This window comes from Bufo bufo, chromosome 1 (genome assembly GCF_905171765.1).
Source record: "Bufo bufo chromosome 1, aBufBuf1.1, whole genome shotgun sequence".
NCBI classification, from domain to species: domain Eukaryota; kingdom Metazoa; phylum Chordata; class Amphibia; order Anura; family Bufonidae; genus Bufo; species Bufo bufo.
In genome coordinates, this window is record NC_053389.1 from 423,698,217 (window position 1) to 423,721,554 (window position 23,338).

Below are 23,338 nucleotides of genomic sequence, written 5' to 3' on the forward strand. Positions count from 1 at the left end.
CTCCCGCTGACCGCATTTGTTTCAGACCGGCTCGCACACAGGCACAGGTAAGGACTAAGGCTACTTTCACACCTGCGCTAGGTGAGGATCCGTCTGGTATCTGCACAGACGGATCCGCACCTATAAATGCAAACGATGGTATCCGTTCAGTGCGGATCCGTCTGCATAACAGCTTTTTCAGATCTGAGTTTTCACGATCGTGAAAACTCAGATCCGACAGTATATTCTAACACAGAGGCGTTCCCATGGTGACGGGGACGCTTCAAGTTAGAATATACTAAGAACTGTGTACATAACTGCCCCCTGCTGCCTGGCAGCACCCGATCTCTTACAGGGGCTGTGATCCGCACAATTAACCCCTCAGGTGCCGCACCTGAGGGGTTAATTGTGCGGATCTCAGCTCCCTGATCGGGTGCTGCCAGGCAGCAGGGGCCAGACCCCCCTCCTTCCCCAGTATTAAAAGCATTGGTGGCCAGTGCGGCCCCCCCCCCCTCCCTCCCTAGTATTAAAAGCATTGGTGGCAGTGGCCACAGGCTAACAACCCCCCTCTCCCCCCTTCCCATCATTGGTGGCAGCGGAGCGGCATTTCCGATCGGAGTCACAGTTTAATCGCTGGGGCTCCGATCGGTTACCATGGCAGCCAGGACGCTACTGCAGTCCTGGCTGCCATGGTTACTTAGCTTATACTTACATGCGCTGTCTGTGGCCGGCCGGCGCTCCTCCTACTGGTAGGTGACAGGTCTGTGCGGCGCATGTTTTTAAAAGTATAAAAAAAAAATAATATTCAAATCACCCCCTTTCCTCAAAACCAAAATAAACAATAATGGAGCATCATGGACATCCCCGCGTGCGAAAACAGCGAAACAGAAAAAAAGCTGAAAGGGTTAAAGTTGTACAGCGCGGTGCTGCACATGCGTTAACACTGCTCCATTCATCTCTGTGGGGCTGCGGAGCCGAGCACTGTCAGTCCCATAGACACATGGATAGGACTCCCATGCTCCTGATCTGTGGGGTCCCAGCAGTCAGAACCCAGATCTAACCATTATTATCCAGAGGTCTTCTTTCCAGACAGTGCAGCTGGTCAATGAGTTAGAAACAGGGCTCAGCTGCAATACCAGACACAGCCTGTGGACAGGGGTGGCGCTGTTTCTGACGACTTACAGTAGAGGTTACATTTTTCAAAGATCCTAAGCCACGTATTGCATCTGCTATTCACCTATCACCACAGGCAGACTGTAGAACATGTATGTGTCTGTGATTGAACCATATTCTGCACCCTATCTGATATCCTAGAGAGATGTGCTGTGATTTTCTGACGATTTGCTTCACAATTGCTCTAAACACATTACAACCCCAGAGTCTATACGCAGTACTGTAGCGATGCAGTTGTACGCATGCGCTCTTCTAAGGCGCTGAGCCGCTTGCGTTCCAAGCCTCCCTCCGGACAGGGTCGCCTCACCCTGCCTCTCGCTGATTGGTCGCCAGTGAGCTTCTCCTTCCACCTCGCATCCTCGGCATGGCTCCTCTTGTGCTGCTGATTGCTGTGGTCACCCAGCTGTGCGTCGGGCAGCCCGGCACTCCCGACCCGCCTGGCAGGATAGGTAACCGGCAGCCTGCGGCTTGTACCAGCATGTGACAGTGAGGTCCTAGGCGTAGGGTCATCTTCCAGGTTATGACCATGAAATGCAGACTTAGAGCAGAAAATGGGCTTCACCCTTAACCACACTGGGAGAGATTTAGTAAAGTAGAACTGGCTGAGTTGCCCATAGCAACCAATCGGATACTACCTTTCATTTTCTAGAGCTCCCTTGGAACATGAAAGATGGAATCTGATTGGTCGCTGTGGGCAACTAATCCAGGTTTCCTTTGATAAATCTCCACAGGTTAGAAGAAAGGACAGTTTTTATAAAGAGCCTGGAGCGCTCCTTATATGACACTTTTCTGTGTAGATGATCCGTATACTGAGTGCCTTTGACCATTAATGCAGGAGGCTGAACCTGACCACAGTCTTTGTTGATGTTTTTTCCATGCACTCATCCCCATGTGCTGTTATAAGGGTACATTGGGTAACCTGTAGCTTTACATCGTTAGAACAGCCAGTATCTATGTTGGCATACTGTGCCCCTTCCTTAACCACTTCAGCCACCCTAGCTTAAACCCCCTTAAAGGGTTTCTACCACCTCGTTTTGACATAATTAGCTATCAGACACTAGCGATCCGCTAGTGTCTGCTCTACCTAACAATGCTATTCTAATACCTTTGTGTGCAGCCGTTTGCCTAAAAAACGAACTTTTATTAATATGCTAATGAGCCTCTAGGTGCTATGGGGGCGTCTTTTCAGCACCTAGAGGCTCGGTCTACTCACCCAAAATGCCGCCCAGCACGTCCCTCCAGCCCGCCCATCTCCTCTGGAATGCGATCCTCCCTCTGAGCCAGCGGACGAATTCTCGCGCCTGCGCTCCCTGCACAGACATCTCCACTGCGCCTGCGCCGATGACCGAGATGTCTGTGCAGGCAGCGGTCAGACATTCACTGCGCCTGCGCCGATGACCGAGATGTCTGTGCAGGCAGCGGTCAGACATTCACTGCGCCTGCGCCGATGACCGAGATGTCTGTGCAGGCAGCGGTCAGACATTCACTGCGCCTGTGCCGATGACCGAGATGTCTGTGCAGGCAGCGGTCAGACATTCACTGCGCCTGCGCCGATGACCGAGATGTCTGTGCAGGGAGCGGTCAGACATTCACTGCGCCTGCGTAAGTGTTTCTAGTGTGTTTTAGCCAGCGCATGCCTAGCCATGATAGGGGTCTAGTAGATATAATAGCATAAGTATGTATTCCACAAGGACATTACTGTTAGCAGTTAGCGCTCTGTGGAAATAACAGAGCGCACTATTTAAGCACAGATGATGCTACAAGATAAAGATAGAGAGTCTAACAGTCACTAGTGAAGAGTGCCCTCTAGTGGATTTACACAACAATCAGACCTATTGCAATTATCTATACATATAAAGCAGGCAAAGCTGATATTTTTAATCATAGAGTTCTAGTTATTTTATGGACACAAAATAAATGTTAAAGGGAGTCTGTCACCACATTTGGGCATATTAGACCGATCAAATAGGGTTATATGATCCACCCAGAACTTAAAAACAGTACCTTTGTTGTAGAAAACTGACTTTTCTTTTAGCCGAAAATGAACTTATAAGGTTATGTTAATGAGCCCTCTCAAGTGCCCAGGGCGGTCTCTCAATCCTCGGAGCCCCAGGCAGCACCTCCTAAACGGCTCATAACCCCGCCCTCCGTGCACCTCTGCCCGCCCGTTTACTCCCCTCCCCTGTCCTTTTCCACTGCGGCTGTGCGGTCCAAATCGTAGCGGGCGCATGCGCAATGCGATGCCCGCTCCTGGCAGGGCATCGCGATACCTACTGCGCATGCGCCCGCTATGATTTGGACCGCACAGCCGCAGTGGAAAAGGACAGGGGAGGGGAGTAAACGGGCGGGCAGAGGTGCACGGAGGGCGGGGTTATGAGCCGTTTAGGAGGTGCTGCCTGCTAAGTTCTGGGTGGATCATATAACCCTATTTGATCGGTCTAATATGCTGAAATGTGGTGACAGACTCCCTTTAAATTTTATATTTAGTAATACGTGTTAATCTAGGGACATCTATGGTCCTAGTGACCAATTGTAAATAAATGTATGAAAAAGTCCCAACACGTGTTAGGGAGCTATATGTAAAGTGAGATATATGGGGTGATCACCCCCCTGTAAGGCTCCATTCAGACGTCCGTATGTGTTTTACGGATCCGTGGATCTGCAAAACACATACGGACGTCTGAATGGAGCCTTACAGGGTTGGCTTAGGGCTCGTTCACACGACTGTTGGTGTCCAGTTCCCGTATGGCGGACCGCATTTGCTGTTCCGTTGTCATTCCGCATCACGGATGCGGACCTATTAATTTTAATGGGTCCGCAAATCCGGAGATGCGGAACGGAAGCACAGAACACTACGGAAGCACTACGCTCTATCTTTTTGCGGAACGGAGGGATCGCGGACCTATTCTAGTGAATAAGTCTGTGATCCCCATGCGCCTGCCCCACGGAAGGTGCCCATGCATTGCGGACCGCAATTTGCGGTTCACAGCACGGGAATGGGACACCAACAGTTGTGTGAACGAGCCCTTACTTTAAGACAGATTTTTACGCCAAAACATTGGCGCTAAATGGTGCGTCTTAGGCCATGTACCTTTCATACAAAGCTCCACCCACTTTCCGCTAAGGCTACTTTCACACCTGCGTTCAGGTGTCCGCTCGTGAGCTCCGTTTGAAGGGGCTCACGAGCGGTCCTGAACGCAGCCGTCCAGCCCTGATGCATTCGGGTGTCCGCCTGGCCGTGCGGAGGCGAGCGGATCCGTCCAGACTTATAATGGAAGTCAATGTGGACGGATCCGCTTGAAGATGACACCATATGGCTCAATCTTCAAGCGGATCCGTCCCCCATTGACTTTCAATGTAAAGTCTGGACGGATCCGTCTGAACTACTTTCAGACTTAGAAAATTTTCTAACTTATAATGCAGACGGATCCGTTCTGAACGGATGCAAACGTCTGCATTATAGGAGCGGATCCGTCTGAGCAGACATCAGACGGACCCACTCCGAACGCTAGTGTGAAAGTAGCCTTAGCCATGCCCCCTTCTGAGCAGGTTGGAAAAAGTGTGGAATCCCTAGATGCGCCAAATTGCACCAGTTTTTGTTACCTTTTTTGATACAGATCTTTGGCCCAGACACATTAGTAAATCAGTACCACAGAGTATGTATGTAGTCTGTTACTATGGAGACACATAGGTCTGTATAGGAGACTTTTTGGTAGACTATTCCCTTTTCAGTGCAGATGCAGTGGAACAACAAAAAGGTTGTGAATGTGGATGAAGCCATGTCTTGTGATTAACTCTTTGTTGCTCTTTTTATATATTGCAGCTGTAATTGGTGCTGGAATTGGGGGCTCAGCAGTCACATACTTTCTTCACCAGCAGTTTGGACCCCAAGTGCAGATTGATGTATATGAGGCCGACCGTGTTGGTGGGCGATTGGCCACCCTAACTGTGAACAGCCACCAGTATGAGTGTGGCAGCCCATCAATGCACTCATTAAACTTGCACATGCAGGATTTCGTCAAGCTGTTGGGTGAGTATGTATGTGCGTATACCTAATGCTTATTATACGTTTTAAATTTGGCGCTGTTTCCTTGTCAACTCTCCTAAATCTGCAGCTTACCTTCTCCAGGAGAAGAGGATTGGGCTTGTTGGAATCTAACATGCCCAATTCCTGATTCTTAGTGATGATGGTGGCTCAGTGGTTAGCACTGGTGCCTTACAGCGCTGGGGTCCTAGGTTCGAATCCAACCAAGGAAAACATCTACATAGAGTTTGCATAGTGTTTGTGTGGGTTTCCTCCGGGCTCTCCGGTTTCCTCCCACACTCCATAGACATACTGATAGGGAGCTTAGATTGTTAGCTCCACTGGGGACAGCAATGATAAAGTCTGTAAAGCGCTGTGGAATATGTCAGCGCTATATAAATGAGTAAAATACATAAATAAATGAGACCACCACCAATCTGTAGAATGAGGGGAGAGAAGCACAAGCATATCGCGCTCCCTCCCCTCGTTGAAGAGGACAGAGTCGAGACCAGCCCGTAGACTTTCTATGGAGTCCATCTAGTGCAGTGAGGAGAGTGTGATATGGGTACACTTCTCTCCCCTCAGTCTAAAGATCGGTGGTGGTCTCAGCACTCAGACCCCCCACTGACCAAAACCTTTGAAATGTCTCTATGATATACAGTCAGGTCCATAAATATTGGGACATCGACACAATTCTAACATTTTTGGCTCTATACACCACCACAATGGATTTGAAATGAAACAAACAATATGTGCTTTAACTGCAGACTGTCAGCTTTAATTTGAGGATATTGACATCCAAATCAGGTGAACGGTGTAGGAATTACAACAGTTTGCATATGTGCCTCCCACTTGTTAAGGGACCAAAAGTAATGGGACAATTGGATTCTCAGCTGTTCCATGGCCAGGTGTGTGTTATTCCCTCATTATCCCAATTACAATGAGCAGATAAAAGGTCCAGAGTTCATTTCAAGTGTGCTATTTGCATTTGGAATCTGTTGCTGTCAACTCTCAAGATGAGATCCAAAGAGCTGTCACTATCAGTGAAGCAAGCCATCATTAGGCTGAAAAAACCAAACAAACCCATCAGAGAGATAGCAAAAACATTAGGCGTGGCCAAAACAACTGTTTGGAACATTCTTAAAAAGAAGGAACACACCGGTGAGCTCAGCAATACCAAAAGACCCGGAAGACCACGGAAAACAACTGTGGTGGATGACCGAAGAATTCTTTCCCTGGTGAAGAAAACACCCTTCACAACAGTTGGCCAGCTCAAGAACAGTCTCTAGGAGCTAGGTGTATGGCCTCATGCACACGACCGTTGTTTTATTCCGTGTCTGTTGTGCCGTTTTTCGTGATTTTCTGCGGACCCATTGACTTTCAATGGATCCGTTGAAAACTCGGCTAATGCACCGTTTGCCATCCGCGTCCGTGATCCGTGGTTCCAGTCCATCAAAAAAATATAACCTGTCCTATTTTCTTCGCGGAAAACGGTTTGCGGACCCATTCATGTCAATGGGACCGCTAAAAAACGCTGAGGCACACAAGATTGTCATCCGTGTCCGCGTCAGTTTTTTTCCTATCATTTGCATGGCAAACCTGTCTTAGACTTTTTTTTTACTTTCCTTTATGTCTGGTGGTCCTCCAAAAATAAAGGAAGACACACGGAAACGGATCACGGAACAACGGAACCCCATTTTGCGGAACGGAACACAACAACGGTCGTGTGCATGAGGCCTATGTGTGTCAAAGTCAACAATCAAGAGAAGACTTCACCAGAGTGAATACAGAAGGTTCACCACAAGATGTAAACCATTGGTGAGCCTCAAAAACAGGAAGGCCAGATTAGAGTTTGCCAAACGACATCTAAACAAGCCTTCACAGTTCTGGAACAACATCCTATGGACAGATGAGACCAAGATCAACTTGTACCAGAGTGATGGGAAGAGAAGAGTATGGAGAAGGAAAGGAACTGCTCATGATCCTAAGCATACCACCTCATCAGTGAAGCATGGTGGTGGTAGTGTCATGGCGTGGGCATGTATGGCTGCCAATGGAACTGGTTCTCTTGTATTTATTAATGATGTGACTGCTGACAAAAGCAGCAGGATGAATTCTGAAGTGTTTTGGGCAATATTATCTGCTCATATTCAGCCAAATGCTTCAGAACTCATTGGACGGTGCTTCACATTGCAGATGGACAATGACCCAAAGCATACTGCAAAAGCAACCAAAGAGTTTTAAGGGAAAGAAGTGGAATGTTCTGCAATGGCCAAGTCAATCTCCTGACCTGAATCCGATTGAGCATGAATTTCACTTGCTGAAGAGAAAACTGAAGGGAAAATGCCCCAAGAACAAACAGGAACTGAAGACAGTTGCAGTAGAGGCCTGGCAGAGCATCACCAGGGATGAAACCCAGCGTCTGGTGATGTCTATGCGTTCCAGACTTCAGGCTGTAATAGACTGCAAAGGATTTGCAACCAAGTATTAAAAAGTGAAAGTTTGATTTATGATTATTATTATGTCCCATTACTTTTGGTCCCATAACAAGTGGGAGGCACATATGCAAACTGTTGTAATTCCTACACCGTTCACCTGATTTGGATGTAAATACCCTCAAATTAAAGCTGACAGTCTGCAGTTAAAGCACATCTTGTTCATTTCATTTCAAATCCATTGTGGTGGTGTATAGAGCCAAAAATGTTAGAATTGTGTCGATGTCCCAATATTTATGGACCTGACTGTATTAAGTGTTTTGAAAATGTAGCGACCCTTAAATACTAATGTTTGCTCACTGTGACCAGACTTTCTGCATGCTAAATAAAACATCAGATCTACAGCTATTTTTTGTTATAGAACACGTGGCAATGGCTTATAAATAAACTTGGTGCACAAGCTTTATGAATAAGAAATAGGCAGCATTTACTGGTCCAGAAAACCAACGAAACACTGTCTGTGAAGTTCTGGAGCTGTGCCTTGCTGCCTTCTACTGGTAATCTTCCCAGACAACAGGTTTTTCACGCATTTTTTCATCCATGGTTCTATAGTAATAATTTTTTCTTCCATAATAAGGAATAAAGCACCGTAAAGAGGTGGCGGGGAAGAGTGCTATCTTCAATGGAGAGCATTTGGTTCTGGAGGAGACAGATTGGTACCTCTTAAATCTTTTCCGACTCTGGTGGCACTATGGAATCAGTTTCTTGAGACTGCAGATGTGGGTGGAAGAAGCCATGGAAAAATTTATGAGGTTAGCATTTGGTAAAATGTGTGTCTATATATTTTTGTAGGAAAAACATGTAAATCTACCATTATGTGTAATGCACTTGTCTCAGCACGATAACCGTGGGAGATTAGGGAGAGAAAGCATTAAATGGCCCAGGCTTCAAACATCTTTTTCCGTTCCAAGCTTCCCTAAAGGGAATGTGTCACTGAAGGTTTTCTTTTTTTTACCAGCGACAAATATTCATTTTTTTCTGTTTTTATTTTCTGATTGAATATTTTTTTTATTGTACTTTCTGAACATGATTATGGGGGCGGCCATCTTGCCTGAGCTGTTCTTAATAGCATTGAGAAAGCATTAAGAAAATTGCCTTACAGCAGCCCCATGGGCCATAGACACAATGGACAGGAGGGCGCCTCTGACTTCTATGGGAGACTTTTCTAGATAAGCTTCAACCATAGCTTTCACCTATTGTGAATGTTGGATCCTGTGTTATCTATATATAGGTGATATCTGTCATTCTTATTTTGCCTGTAATGATAAGCAGATAACTGCAGTAAAGGGATCTGTACAGACCAAGAAGTGGTCCATTTAATTTACCAAGTCTTGTATTGAAAAACAGGAAAAAAATTATTTGGGGGTTAAAGGGAATCTGTCACCAGAATCATCACCATTAAACTAAAACTATTGTCTTGTAGCACTTACTACCTCCTTTCCAGATGTGCTTTTCTTTCCTTGCTGCTTGGTTTTTATCTTGAAAAAATCCACTTTATTCCTTATGCAAATGAGCCAGTAAGGTACCCAGAGGGGTGTTATCTTTCGTTCAAAGGTGCCCAGGCCTGCCCTCCAGCAGAGCCCAAGCATGCCTCTCCTTGGCTCATACTCTACGCCCCCAGCAGTGCCCTTGTCCCCCCCCCCCATCCTATATCGCTAACAGCAGAGAACCCTGCCCACCCTTGCCTTCAGTGTCACTGACAAATCTCGCTGCGATCTTCCACCAGAGGATGAAACAGTCACTGGGCTCGGCGCATGCCCAGTGAAACATTTGAGGCTGATTACCTCAGTTGAATCGGAAGAGTGGAGGCGCAGGCAGTGTTCGAAACTGAGGGCATCAGCCTCAAATGTTTCACTGTGCATGCGCAGAGCCCAGTGACTGTTTGATCCACTGCTGGAAGAGCGCTGCGAGATTTGTCAGTGACACTGAAGGCAAGGGTGGGCGGGGTTCTCTGCTGTTAGTGATATAGGGGGGGGGACAAGGGCACTGCTGGGGGCGTAGAGTATGAGCCAAGGAGAGGCGTGCTTGGGCTCTGCTGGAGGGCAGGCCTGGGCACTCAACAGGGGTGTTCCTGGGCACTTTTGAACAATAATAACGCCCCTCTGGGCACCTTACTGGCTCATTTGCATAAGGAATAAAGTGGATTTTTTCAAGATAGAAACTAAGCAGCAAGGAAAGAAAAGCACATCTGGAAAGGAGGTAGTAAGTGCTACAAGACAATAGTTTCACCTTAATCCCTTAAGGACTCAGGGCGTACCGGTACGTCCTAACTCTAAATCGGGATTCCGGCGCCGCGGGGGTTAATCGCAACGGGATGCCGGCTGAATGATCATTCAGCCGGCATCCCGTAACAACGCAGGGGGGTCATTTAACCCCCCCCCGTATCGGCGATCGCAGAAAACCGCAGGTCAATTCAGACCTGCGGTTTGCTGCGCTTTCTGCAGTTTCTGATCGGGGATCAGAAACTTTAGTGTCCCTAAAATATAGATCCCCTGCCCCGCCTCCCCTTGAATAATCGTTGGCGTCTAGTGGGTATACCAGGGTGTCAGCACATTGCTGACACCCTGGTATAAACGGCTGACATCGGTGATGCGATGTCAGCCGTATAACCCTTTCCATACCGCGGTCCGTACGGACCGCTGTATGGAAAAAGTTAACAGTAAGAGGGAGCTCCCTCCCTCTCCCATCGGGGGGCTGCAGTGCCTTTGCAGCCCCCCAATGGAGAGGGAGAGAGCTCCCAGACAGCCCCCCTCCTTACCCTTCCCCGTCTGCGAAGTTCTGACCGGTACTGAGCAGACGGGGAAGGTTCCCATGGCAATAGGACGCCGTCTCAGGCATCCTGCTGTCCATGGTGCTGAACAGATCTGTGCTAAAGGCAGAGATCTGTTCAGACAAAGTGTAAGTAAAATACAGTACAGTACACTATATATTGTACTGTACTGTATTATACAGACATCAGACCCATTGGATCTTCAAGAACCAAGTGGGTCTGGGTCAAAAAAAAGTGAAAAAATGTAAAAATCAAAAAACACATTTATCACTGATTAAAAATGAAAAAAATACAATTCCCTACACATGTTTGGTATCGCCGCGTCCGTAACGACCTGATCTATAAAACGGTCATGTTACTTTCCCCGCACGGTGAACGCCATAAAAATAAAAAAATGAAAACTATTAGGAAATTGACATTTTGCCCACCTTACTTCCCAAAAAAGGTAATAAAAGTGATCAAAAAAGTCGCATGTACGCCAAAATAGTACCAATCAAACCGTCATCTCATCCCGCAAAAATCATACCCTACCCAAGATAATCGCCCAGAAACTGAAAAAACTATGGCTCTTAGACTATGGAAACACTAAAACATGATTTTTTTTGTTTCAAAAATGAAATCATTGTGTAAAACTTAAATAAATAAAAAAAAAAGTATACATATTAGGTATTGCCGCGTCCGTATCGACCGGCTCTATAAAAATATCACATGACCTAACCCCTCAGATGACCACCGTAAAAAAATAAAAATAAAAACGGTGTAAAAAAAGCAATTTTTTGTCATCTTACGTCACAAAAAGTGTAATAGCAAGCGATCAAATAGCAAGCGATCAAAAGTCATATGCACCCCAAAATAGATGCCAATCAAACCGTCATCTCATCCCGCAAAAAATGAGACCCTACTTAAGATAATCGCCCAAAAACTGAAAAAACTATGGCTCTTAGACTATGGAGAAACTAAAACATTTTTTTTGTTTTAAAAATGAAATCATTGTGTAAAACTTACATAAATAAAAAAAATTGTATACATATTAGGTATCGCTGCGTCCGTGACAACCTGCTCTATAAAATTACCACATGATCTAACCTGTCAGATGAATGTTGTAAATAACAAAAAAAAACGTGCCAAAAAATCTATTTCTTGTTACCTTGCCGCACAAAAAAGTGTAATATAGAGAGCAACCAAAAATCATATGTACCTTAAACTAGTACCAACAAAACTGCCACCCTATCCCGTAGTTTCTAAAATGGGGTCACTTTTTTTGGAGTTTCTACTCTAGGGGTGCATCAGTGGGCTTCAAATGGGACATGGTGTAAAAAAAAACAGTCCAGCAAAATCTGCCTTCCAAAAATCGTATGGCATTCCTTTCCTTCTGCGCCCTGCCGTGTGCCCGTACAGCGGTTTACGACCACATCTGGGGTGTTTCTGTAAACTACAGAATCAGGGCCATAAATAATGAGTTTTGTTTGGCTGTTAACCCTTGCTTTGTAACTGGAAAAAAAATAATAAAATAAAATCTGCCAAAAAAGTGAAATTTTGAAATTGTATCTCTATTTTCCATTAAATCTTGTGCAACACCTAAAGGGTTAACAACGTTTGTAAAATCAGTTTTGAATACCTTGAGGGGTGTAGTTTCTTAGATGGGGTCACTTTTATGGAGTTTCTACTCTAGGGGTGCATCAGGGGGGCTTCAAATGGGACATGGTGTCAAAAAACCAGTCCAGCAAAATCTGGCTTCCAAAAACCATACGGCGCACCTTTCCCTCTACGCCCTACTGTGTGCCCGTACAGTAGTTTACGGCCACATATGGGGTGTTTCTGTAAACGGCAGAGTCAGGGCAATAAAGATACAGTCTTGTTTGGCTGTTAACCCTTGCTTTGTTAGTGGAAAAAATGGGTTAAAATGGAAAATTAGGCCAAAAAATGAAATTCTCAAATTTCATCCCCATTTGCCAATAACTCTTGTGCAACACCTAAAGGCAGGGCTTGACAAATTTCCTTGAAATCTAGGAGCCAGCTAAAAAAGTTAGGAGCCAGGCGGAGTCGCGTCATAAAGCCCCTAGTAGGTGCCCCCATAGTGCCCCCCCCCACTTCTCCATAGAGCCCCCCCAATAATGCTGTATACCATGTTACATATACCGCCGCTCCGTCCCCGGACCCTATTGACTATAATGGGGACGGGGGCGGAGCTCCGGCGCAGCACGGCAGTTCGCGGTGAGAGGCCGCCGGACTAAAGTTGGACATGCAGTACTTTTAGTCCGGCGGCCTTTCACCATGCACTGCCGTGCTGCGCCAGAGCTCTGCCCCCATTATAGTCAATGGGGACAGAGCTGCGGTCCGGCGAAACAGCGGAAGGACGGATCCGACAGGGTGAACAGCCTGCCGGATCTGTCCTGCCGCAAGTGTGAAAGTAGCCTTAGTTCTATAGCTACTGAATGAGACAGAAGAAGGGATGCCTTTAACATATAGATCTCCTTGAGAAGCCAATTTGATCCTAAAGGGTTAATTCAAACTGTAATCTAAACTGTGTCCTGTCACTTTTATCTCTCTGCTCCTGTCCCTTAATCTTATCACTGCTGTGAAAGCATCAGCACAGCCTCAGTGTAACCTGTTCTAGAGTCTGACTGACTGTTCTTTTAACTCAAAGAATCGAATGAGTCACTAACTGTAGGATCTTTAGATTCTTAACCTGTGACTCATTCGATTCCCTGTACTTGTGTCAGTGACTCGGACTCAGAGCTGCTAGTCCTTGCATTGCCTCAGCTCTGATTGGTTGGTGGGCGGGGAGGGGAGGGGCTGGCAGAAGCAGCTTCCACTCTAGGATCAGATTACACTCCTCCCGAGCCCCTCCCCTCCCTGCTGCCAGCGTCTCTGCTATGGTGTGCTGTGACGGAGCTGTTTCAAACGGTGCTGCCTCCGGACAGAACGGCAGCTCCGCACCCATCGCCCGGGCACCTTTGAAAACGGGCTGACAAATACCCAAGCGCCAGGACTAAATTCCTGGTCGCCATGGCGACCTGGCGCCTGGGATTTGTCGAGCCCTGCCTAAAGGGTTAACGAAGTTTGTAAAATCAGTTTTGAATACCTTGAGGGGTGTAGTTTATAGAATGGGGTCATTTTTGGGCGGTTTCTATTATGTAAGCCTCGCAAAGTGACTTCAGACCTGTAGTGGTCCCTAAAAATTGGGTTTTTGTAAATTTCTGAAAAATTTCAAGATTTGCTTCTAAACTTCTAAGCCTTGTAACATACCCAAAAAATAAAATATCATTCCCAAAATGCTACAAACATGAAGAAGACATATGGGGAATGTAAAGTCATCACAATTTTTGGGGGTATTACTATGTATTACAGAAGTAGAGAAACTGAAACTTTGAAATTTGCTAATTTTTCTACATTTTCGGTAAATATGGTATTTTTTTATGCAAATTTTTTTTGACCCAATTTTAGCAGTGTCATGAAGTACAATATGTGACGAAAAAACAATCTCAGAACGGCCTGGATAAGTCAATGTGTTTTAAAGTTATCAGCACTTAAAGTGACACTGGTCAGATTTGCAAAAAATGGCCAAGTCCTTAAGGTGAAATAGGGGTTAAGGACCCAGACCTCTTTTGCAAATCTGACCAGTGACACTTAATGTGGTGATAACTTTAAAACGCTTTGACTTATCCAGGCCATTCTGAGATTGTTTTCTCATCACGTATTGTACTTCATGACAGTGGTAAAGTTGAGTAAAAAAAAAATACTTTTATTTATAAAAAAAAATCTAAATTTACCCAAAATTTTGAAAAATTGGCAAATTTCCAAATTTCAATTTCTCTACTTTTATAATAGATAGTAATACCTCCAAAAAGAGTTATTACTTCACATTCCTCATCTGTCTACTTCATGTTTGGATAATTTTGTGAATGCCATTTTATTTTTTGGGGACGTTAGAAGGCTTAGAAGTTTAGAAGCAAATCTTGAAATTTTTCAGAAAATTTCTAAAACCCACTTTTTCAGGACCAGTTCAGGTCTGAAGTCACTTGGTGAGGCTTACATAATAGAAACCACCCAAAAATGACCCCATTTTACAAACTACACCCCTCAAGGTATTCAAAACTGATTTTACAAACTTTGTTAACCCTTTAGGTGTTCCACAAGAATTAATGGAAAATAGAGATGAAATTTCAGAACTTTTTTGGCAGATTTTCAATTTTTTATCAAAAAAATTGCAGATACAAAGCAAGGGTTAACAGCCAAACAAAACTCAATATTTATGGCCCTGATTCTGTAGTTTACAGAAACACCCCATATGTGGTCGTAAACTGCTGTACGGGCACACGGCAGGGCGCAGAAGGAAAGGAATGCCATACGGTTTTTGGAAGGCTGATTTTGCTGGACTGTTTTTTTAACACCATGTCCCATTTGAAGCCCCCCTGATGCACCCCTAGAGTAGAAACTCCAAAAAAGTGACTCCATTTTGGAAACTACGGGATAAGGTGGCAGTTTTGCTGGTACTATTTTAGGGTACATATGATTTTTGGTTGCTCTATATTACACTTTTTGTGAGGCAAGGTAACAAGAAATAGCTGTTTTGGCACCGTTTTTATTTTTTATTTACAACATTCCTCTAACAGGTTAGATCATGTGGTATTTTTATAGAGCAGGTTGTCAAGGACGTGATAATACCAAATTTTTGGTTTTGTTTCAGTTTTACATAACAAAGCATTTTTGAAAAAAAAAAAAGATTTTTTAATGTCTCCACATTCTGAAAGCCGTAGTTGTATTTATTTTTTGGGTGACTGTCTTGTGTAGGGGCAAATATTTTTTCTGGATGAGATGACGGTTTGATTGGTACTATTATAGGGTGCATATGACTTTTTGATCGCTTGCTATTACACTTTTTGTGATGTAAGGTGACAAAAAATGGCTTTTTTTACACCGTTTTTATTTTTACGGTATTCACCTGAGGAGTTAGGTCATGTGATATTTTTATAGAGCAGGTTATTATGGACAGGACGATACCTAATATGTCTACTTTTTTATTTATTTATGTAAGTTTTACATGATTTCATTTTTGAAACAATAAAAATCATGTTTTAGTGTCTCCATAGTCTCAGAGCCATAGTTTTTTCAGTTTTTGGGCGATTATCTTAGGTAGGGTATGATTTTTGCTGGATGAGATGACAGTTTGGCACTATTTTGGGGTGCGTATGACTTTTTGATCGCTTGCTATTACATTTTTTGTGATGTAAGATGACAAAAAATGGCTTTTTTTTTTACACCGTTTTTATTTAATTTCTTTTTACGGTGTTCACCTGAGGGGTTAGGTCATGTGATATTTTTATAGAGCAGGTTCTTACGGACACAGCGATACCTAATATGTATACATTTTTTTATTTACTTAAGTTTTACACAATAACAGCATTTTTAAAACCCCAAAAAAAGATGTTTTAGTGTCTCCATATTCTGTGCAATAGTATTTTTTATTTTTATGGGCGATTGTCTTAGATAGGGGCTCATTTTTTGCAGGACGAGGTGACGGTTAGATTGGTACTATTTTGGCGGGCATACGTCTTTATGATCGCTTGGTGTTGTACTTTTGGTGATGTAAGGTGACAATTTTTATTTTATTTAGCACAGTTTTTTTTTTGGTCCCACTTTGGGACTTCAACATTTCGGGGTCTGATCCCCTTTACAATGCATTCCAATACTTCTGTATTGGAATGCATTGGCTGTATTAGTAATACAGTGTGTATTTCTCATATAGATTCCTGCCTGTGAGATCAAGGGGCCTGGATCTCACAGGCTCTCTACCGGAAGGCAGCTCCGATGCCTAAGTAAGACATCGGGCTGCCTTTCATGCCATCGGGTCCCGTTCACAGCAGCACGGGGACCCGATGGCAGCTCCGATCTCTGCGAGGACATCGCATGTGCCGCGGTCAGCGCTGACCACGGCACATGAAGGGATAATGCGCCGGCATCTGTGATTTCATCGATGCCGGCGCATGCAGCAGGGGTCCGGCTATCAGTGACAGCTGGACCCCTGCCGCTAATTGGGCGGGCGCAGCTCCTGTCCCCGCCCGATCCCCATGAAGGAAATGTACGTCACGGGTCCTTAAGAGGTTAATGGTGATGATTCTGGTGACAGATTCCATTTAAGCTGAAAAAAAAAACAACACAATTCCGCCAATGTTTTGTTGGGTTTTAATATTAGGGTGTTCACTATGCACTAAAAAGGAAAAAAAATTCTTTGCATCGCCATTTTCTGACAGCCTTCAACTTTTTTATATTTCTGTCCACAGAGATGTATGAGGGCTTGTTTCTTTTTCTTTTTTTTGCATTTTTGGACAAAATGTAGTTTTTATAAGTACCATTTTTGTTTTACAACTTTTTGATCACTGTTATTAAATTTTTTGGTGGGGACAAGATGACTAAAATACGGCGAATCGTGTGTTTTTCATATATTTTTTTTTTCCATTGCTGCGTTTACCACACAGGAAATTTTTTAAAATATTTTAATAGTTCAGACATTTTCTGAAGCTGCGATACATGATATGTTAATTTTTTTACTGGTTATATATTTTTATATGTAAAATTGGGAAGGGGGGGTGATTTACACTTTTAATATTTGTGTTTTTTTTTTTTAAACTTTTTCTTACTTTTTCAACTGTAACTTTTAGCCCCCTTAGAGGGCTGGAACCTGGGATCTTTTGATCCCTTGTGCTTTTCACCCTAATAGAGATCTATTACGGTGAATGGCAATTTGACACGCTCCCTGATGAGCTGTGCCTCATGCACAGTTTAGCAGAAAGCTTACCATGGCAGGCCTGGGAAGCTTCAGCTGCGCCCAGACTGCCACGGTAAGCGATCGTAATCCCGCAATTTCACTGCAGGGGTTCTGATCGGAAGGCAGAGGGAGCCGCATCCCTCTGCCTTACCTCCCAGATGCTACAAATATTGTTTATCACGGCTTCTGAGGTTTTAAATGATGGGGTTCGGCGTGATCGCCGTTTCCCGTCATTGCGACCAGGAGTCTGCTGTATGATACAGCCGGCACCTTCCGCATATGTAGCGGGCTCACTGCAGCAGCCCGCTCCATACAATCCCTCAGCCATTGTGACGTACTGTTAAAAAAAACTGTAGGTTGAAGTGAGAGCTGCATTTACTTTACTTGCAGCTCTCACTTCAGTCTGTGTGGAAGAGAAGAGGTGAACAACTAGGTAACGTGGAGGGACAGGAGACAGATTACAGATCTTTCTCCTGTCCCTGCATGGGTTTCAGTATTAACCCTTCATGTCATCTCCTTCCATATCAATCACAGAGCATACTTCCTATTTCGTTGTCCTATATGATCAGGGTCTTTATATATATATATATATATATATATATATATATATATATATATATATATATATAGTGGGATGCGAAAGTTTGTTAATCGTCAGGATTTTCCTGTATAAATCGTTGGTTGTTAAGATAGAAAATGTCAGTTAAATATATCATATAGGAGACAAGCACAGTGATATTTGAGAAGTGAAATGAAGTTTATTGGATTTGCAGAAAGTGTGCTATAATTGTTTAAACAAAATTAGGCAGGTGCATAAATTTGGGCACTGTTGTCATTTTATTGATTCCAAAACCTTTAGAACTAATTATTGGAACTCAAATTGGCTTGGTAAGCTCAGTGACCCCTGACCTACATACACAGGTGAATCCAATTATGAGAAAGAGTATTTAAGGGGTCAATTGTAAGTTTCCCTCCTCTTTTAATTTTCTCTGAAGAGTAGCAACATGGGGGTCTCAAAACAACTATCAAATGACCTGAAGACAAAGATTGTTCACCATCATGGTTTAGAGGAAGGATACAGAAAGCTGTCTCAGAGATTTCAGCTTCTGTTTCCACAGTTAGGAACATATTGAGGAAATGGAAGACCACAGGCTCAGTTCAGGTTAAGTCTCGAAGTGGCAGACCAAGAAAAATCTCGGATAGACAGAAGCGACGAATGGTGAGAACAGTCAGAGTCAACCCACAGACCAGCACCAAAGACCTACAACATCATCTTGCTGCAGATGGAGTCACTGTGCATCGTTCAACCATTGGGCGGACTTTACACAAGGAGATGCTGTATGCGAGAGTGATGCAGAGGAAGCCTTTTCTCCACCCACAGCACAGAAAGTGCCGCTTGAGGTGGGCTGAAGCACATTTGGACAAGCCAGCTTCATTTTGGAATAAGGTGCTGTGGACTGATGAAACTAAAATGGAGTTATTTGGCCATAACAAGGGGCGTTATGCATGGAGGAAAAAGAACACAGCATTCCAAGAAAAACACCTGCTACCTACAGTAAAATATGGTGGTGGTTCCATCATACTGTGGGGCTGTGTGGCCAGTGCAGGGACTGGGAATCTTGTCAAAGTTGAGGGACGCATGGATTCCACTCAGTATCAGCAGATTCTGGAGACCAATGTCCTGGAATCAGTGACAAAGCTGAAGCTGCGCCGGGGCTGGATCTTTCAACAAGACAACGACCCTAAACACTGCTCAAAATCCACTAAGGCATTTATGCAGAGGAACAAGTACAACGTTCTCGAATGTCCATCTCAGTCCCCAGACCTGAATATAATTGAAAATCTGTGGTGTGACTTAAAGAGAGCTGTCAATGCTCGGAAGCCATCAAACCTGAATGAACTCAAGATGTTTTGTAAAGAGGAATGGTCCAAAATACCTTTAACCAGAATCCAGACTCTCATTGGAACCTACAGGAAGCGTTTAGAGGCTGTAATTTCTACAAAAGGAGGATCTACTAAATATTGATTTCATTTCAATTTTGTGGTGCCCAAATTTATGCACCTGCCTAATTTTGTTTAAACAATTATAGCACACTTTCTGTAAATCCAATAAACTTCATTTCACTTCTCAAACATCACTGTGTGTGTCTCCTATATGATATATTTAACTGACATATTTTATCGTAACAACCAACGATTTATACAGGAAAATCATGACGATTAGCAAGGTTGCCCAAACTTTCGCATCCCACTGTGTGTGTGTGTGTGTATGTATGTATATATACACTGCTCAAAAAAAATAGAGGGAACACAAAAATAACACAACACATCCTAGATCTGAATTAATTAAATATTCTTCTGAAATACTTAGATAGTTGAATGTGCTGACAACAAAATCACACAAAAAAAAAAAAAATGGAAATCAAATTTTTCAACCCATGGAGGTCTGGATTTGGAGTCACACTCAAAATTAAAGTGGAAAAACACACTACAGGCTGATCCAACTTTGATGTAATGTCCTTAAAACAAGTCAAAATGAGGCTCAGTAGTGTGGCCTCCACGTGCCTGTATGACCTCCCTACAACGCCTGTGCATGCTCCTGATGAGGTGGCAGACGGTCTCCTGAGGGATCTCCTCCCAGACCTGGACTAAAGCACCTGCCAACTCCTGGACAGTCTGTGGTGCAACGTGACGTTGGTGGATAGAGCGAGACATGATGTCCCAGATGTGCTCAATTGGATTCAGGTCTGGGGAACGGGCGGGCCAGTCCATAGCATCAATGCCTTCGTCTTGCAGGAACTGCTGACCATCTCGATTGGGTTCAGGTCCGGTGACTGTGGAGGCCAGGTCATCTGGCGCAGCACCCCATCACTCTCCTTCATGGTCAAATAGCCCTTACTTTCAAAGTTTTCCCAATTTTTTGGCTGACTGACTGACCTTCATTTCTTAAAGTAATGATGGCCACTCGTTTTTCTTTACTTAGCTGCTTTTTTCTTGCCATAATACAAATTCTAACAATCTATTCAGTAGGACTATCAGCTGTGTATCCACCTGACTTCTCCTCAACGCAACTGATGGTCCCAACCCCATTTATAAGGCAAGAAATCCCACTTATTAGACCTGACAGGGCACACCTGTTAAGTGAAAACCATTTCAGGGGACTACCTCTTGAAGCTCAACAAGAGAATGCCAAGAGTGTGCAAAGCAGTAATCAAAACAAAAGGTGGCTGCTTTGAAGAACCTAGAATATGACATATTTTCAGTTGTTTCACACTTGTTTGTTATGTATATAATTCTACATGTGTTAATTCATAGTTTTGATGCCTTCAGTGTGAATCTACAATTTTCATAGTCATGAAAATAAAGAAAACTCTTTGAATGAGAAGGTGTGTCCAAACTTTTGGTCTGTACTGTATGTGTATATATATATGTATATATATAAGTGAGAAGCAGCTTGCACATCTAATCAGTCCTCCACATCTAATTAGTTGTTTTAATCCGTCAGATGCTTTGGTCAATACAAACCAAGGCACCTAAGTGGTTTCACAGAAAACCTTAAAAAAGATCTTTTCTCTATATACAAAGTTTTATTTTTTTCTATTTATCTCACCGATCAAAACAGAATAAAAAGCAATCCAAATATTGCCAATGAAAACTACAAATTTCCCTGCAAAAACAAGCCCTCCCACAGTCATGCTGATGGAAATATAAAAATGTTATGGTTCTTGGAATAAAGCAAATCATTTTGTTGAAAAAAAAAAGAGTTTATTGTTTCCAGAATACTGGAAAACAGGGAGAAAAATGTTCCTGGTCCTTTAAAGAAGAACACCCACCAAAAAAATTATTCTGTGACCTTGTTAGAAAGGTGCATAATGTAATCTATAGTGAAGGTAATTTTCTTACCAGTGACCATATTTGTTATAACCTCCCTTCTGCTTCTCATTTGTGTCATGTTACCAGCAATCAGACTTTCCAACTGACACAGCATCTTATGTGTGGACAGGAAGCCAGTTGCTCTATGTATCCCTATGGGATTCTCACTCTCAGACTCATAGGAATAAATAGCGAAGTAACTGACTTTCTGCCCTGTATCAGTTGGAGATCAGAGTGTTGGTCACATGACAAAGCTGAGGTTCAGGAGGGGGGTTATAACTCACAAATACAGTCACTGGTAAGAAGATTGCCTTCACTACAGTTTACATCATGTACCTTTCCAACAGGTTAGAGAATAAAAAAAAATTGTGGGATTTCTACTTTAAGGCTAAAAGGAGTTTTGTCACTAAGGGGTGGGTTACAGTGCACTTAACCTGACTTGTGTGACAACTCTATTTGAGACAGATTTGTGACATTTTCAGGCTTTTTTACTAATTTTAGGCTACTTTCACACTAGCATTTTAGTTTTCCTGTATTGAGATCCGTCATAGGGGCTCAATACCGGAAAAAAAACGCTTCAGTTTTGTCCCCATTCATTGTCAATGGGGACAAAACTGAACTGAACAGAACGGAGTGCTCCAAAATGCAACATGCTGCGGTTTGCTTTCCGTCCTGAGATGTGGAGCAAGACGGATCCGGCATGACCCCCAATGCAAGTCAATGGGGACGGATCCGTTTTGTCTGCCACAATAGAAAACGGATCCATCCTCCATTAACAATGCAATGGATTTCATGACAGATCCTTCTTGGGTATGTTAAAGAGAATACAACCGGATCAGTTCATAACGTATGCAGACGGTTGTATTATCAGTAACTGAAGCGTTTTTGCTGAACCCTGCCGGATCCAGCAAAAATGCTAGTGTGAAAGTAGCCTTAATGTGTTAGAGGGGTTAAAATAAGATGAAGATTAACTTGTGATCCCCAGCTTTAGGGTACTATTACACATTCTTTAGCAACAGCAGGTACTTCTTCCGGTCTACCCCCAATTAAGTGTGTTAAAGGGGTCGTCCGATTTAGGAAACCCATCTTTACCTTATTAGTGCATCAATAGAAGGAAGTTTGGAAATTCATCCATTAAATGATGTAGAGCGTGTCTTTCTCTGGAAGAACTACAAGCTCAGCCCTTTCATTTCAATGGGTACCATGTGATGCTTTATTTACCCTGTGGTGGGATTCGCTGCTGGATTCCCTTGCAGATTACTGGGGGTCTTAGTGGGACAACCTGCCATCAGCTGACTTTTGGAGGAACCTTCTACAAATCAGGGTTGTAAACAAATTGACAATCCTTTTTATGGTACTGTAATTTATCTTGATTAGACAGCTCTAGACTACCCTAGTGATGATATGTCTAGGGCCTTTCTGTCCCTATTGTGTGTAACGCCTTGTTTAGGACATTTTCATCCTTTTACAGTTCATACAGTTTTTGAAGGTTATAATAAGCATAAATAATGTGTTTTTTTGCAGAGTGTATAAATATCAAGCTCATGAATACGCTTTCTCAACAATAGAAGGCCTCCTTCGTTCACTGGGAGGGGATCACTTTGTAAATATGACTCAGAGGTCGGTTGGGGAGTCATTGCAAAGCATTGGAGTGTCACAGCGATTCATTGATGATGTCATCAGTGCTGTAATGAAAGCCAGCTATGGGCAATCTGTATCAATTCCAGCATTAGTGGGTAAGTTTAAATAATGTTTTGATCTCCGTCCCAGAAAGGGGATGCCGCTGCAGTCTCTCTCCCTCAGTATTTGGTGTGATGCTGTATGCTGTGAGAGGGGAGGGGGGCAGCAGAGGGGAAACATATAAGATGATATGTTGGGAGAGACAGCGATCAGGCGAAATAAATATTTTCGTCCCAATCCTTTTGTTCTCCAGTAAGATAACCCACCACCAGAGGTGTCTGGCAACAGTTTTCTCCTCTCTATCCCATAGAATACACATTTGGTCTAGCCGAACGTATATGAGTATGGGGGAGACGGGAGAGACAGCTATCGGCCCTAAAGTCCCTCAGTCGACAGCTATTGAATGTGTGTGGCCAGCTTAAAGGGTTTCTCCAGGAATTTAAAAAATGAAAATACTTAAATAATAGTTTATTATAAATATTTTCCAAATACATTTTATTAGTTATAATGGCTCGTTTTGTCTGAGGAGCAACCATTAGGAGACCTAAAATGGTCGCCGTCCTATTAGTACAGAC

General features: G+C 43.5%; 1 protein-coding gene across 1 annotated transcript in view; it reads left to right on the plus strand.

Moving 5' to 3' along the window:
• The first annotated feature begins 1,485 nt into the window (after positions 1–1,485).
• PCYOX1L (prenylcysteine oxidase 1 like) overlaps positions 1,486–23,338 on the plus strand; it is a 28,181-nt gene continuing 6,328 nt past the window's right edge. The window contains exons 1-4 of the mRNA XM_040406502.1: positions 1,486–1,601; positions 4,976–5,182; positions 8,249–8,423; positions 22,608–22,819. Coding sequence (XP_040262436.1) covers positions 1,517–1,601; positions 4,976–5,182; positions 8,249–8,423; positions 22,608–22,819 — 679 coding nt within the window. The 5' untranslated portion in view covers positions 1,486–1,516. The remainder of the gene's footprint in view (positions 1,602–4,975; positions 5,183–8,248; positions 8,424–22,607; positions 22,820–23,338) is intronic.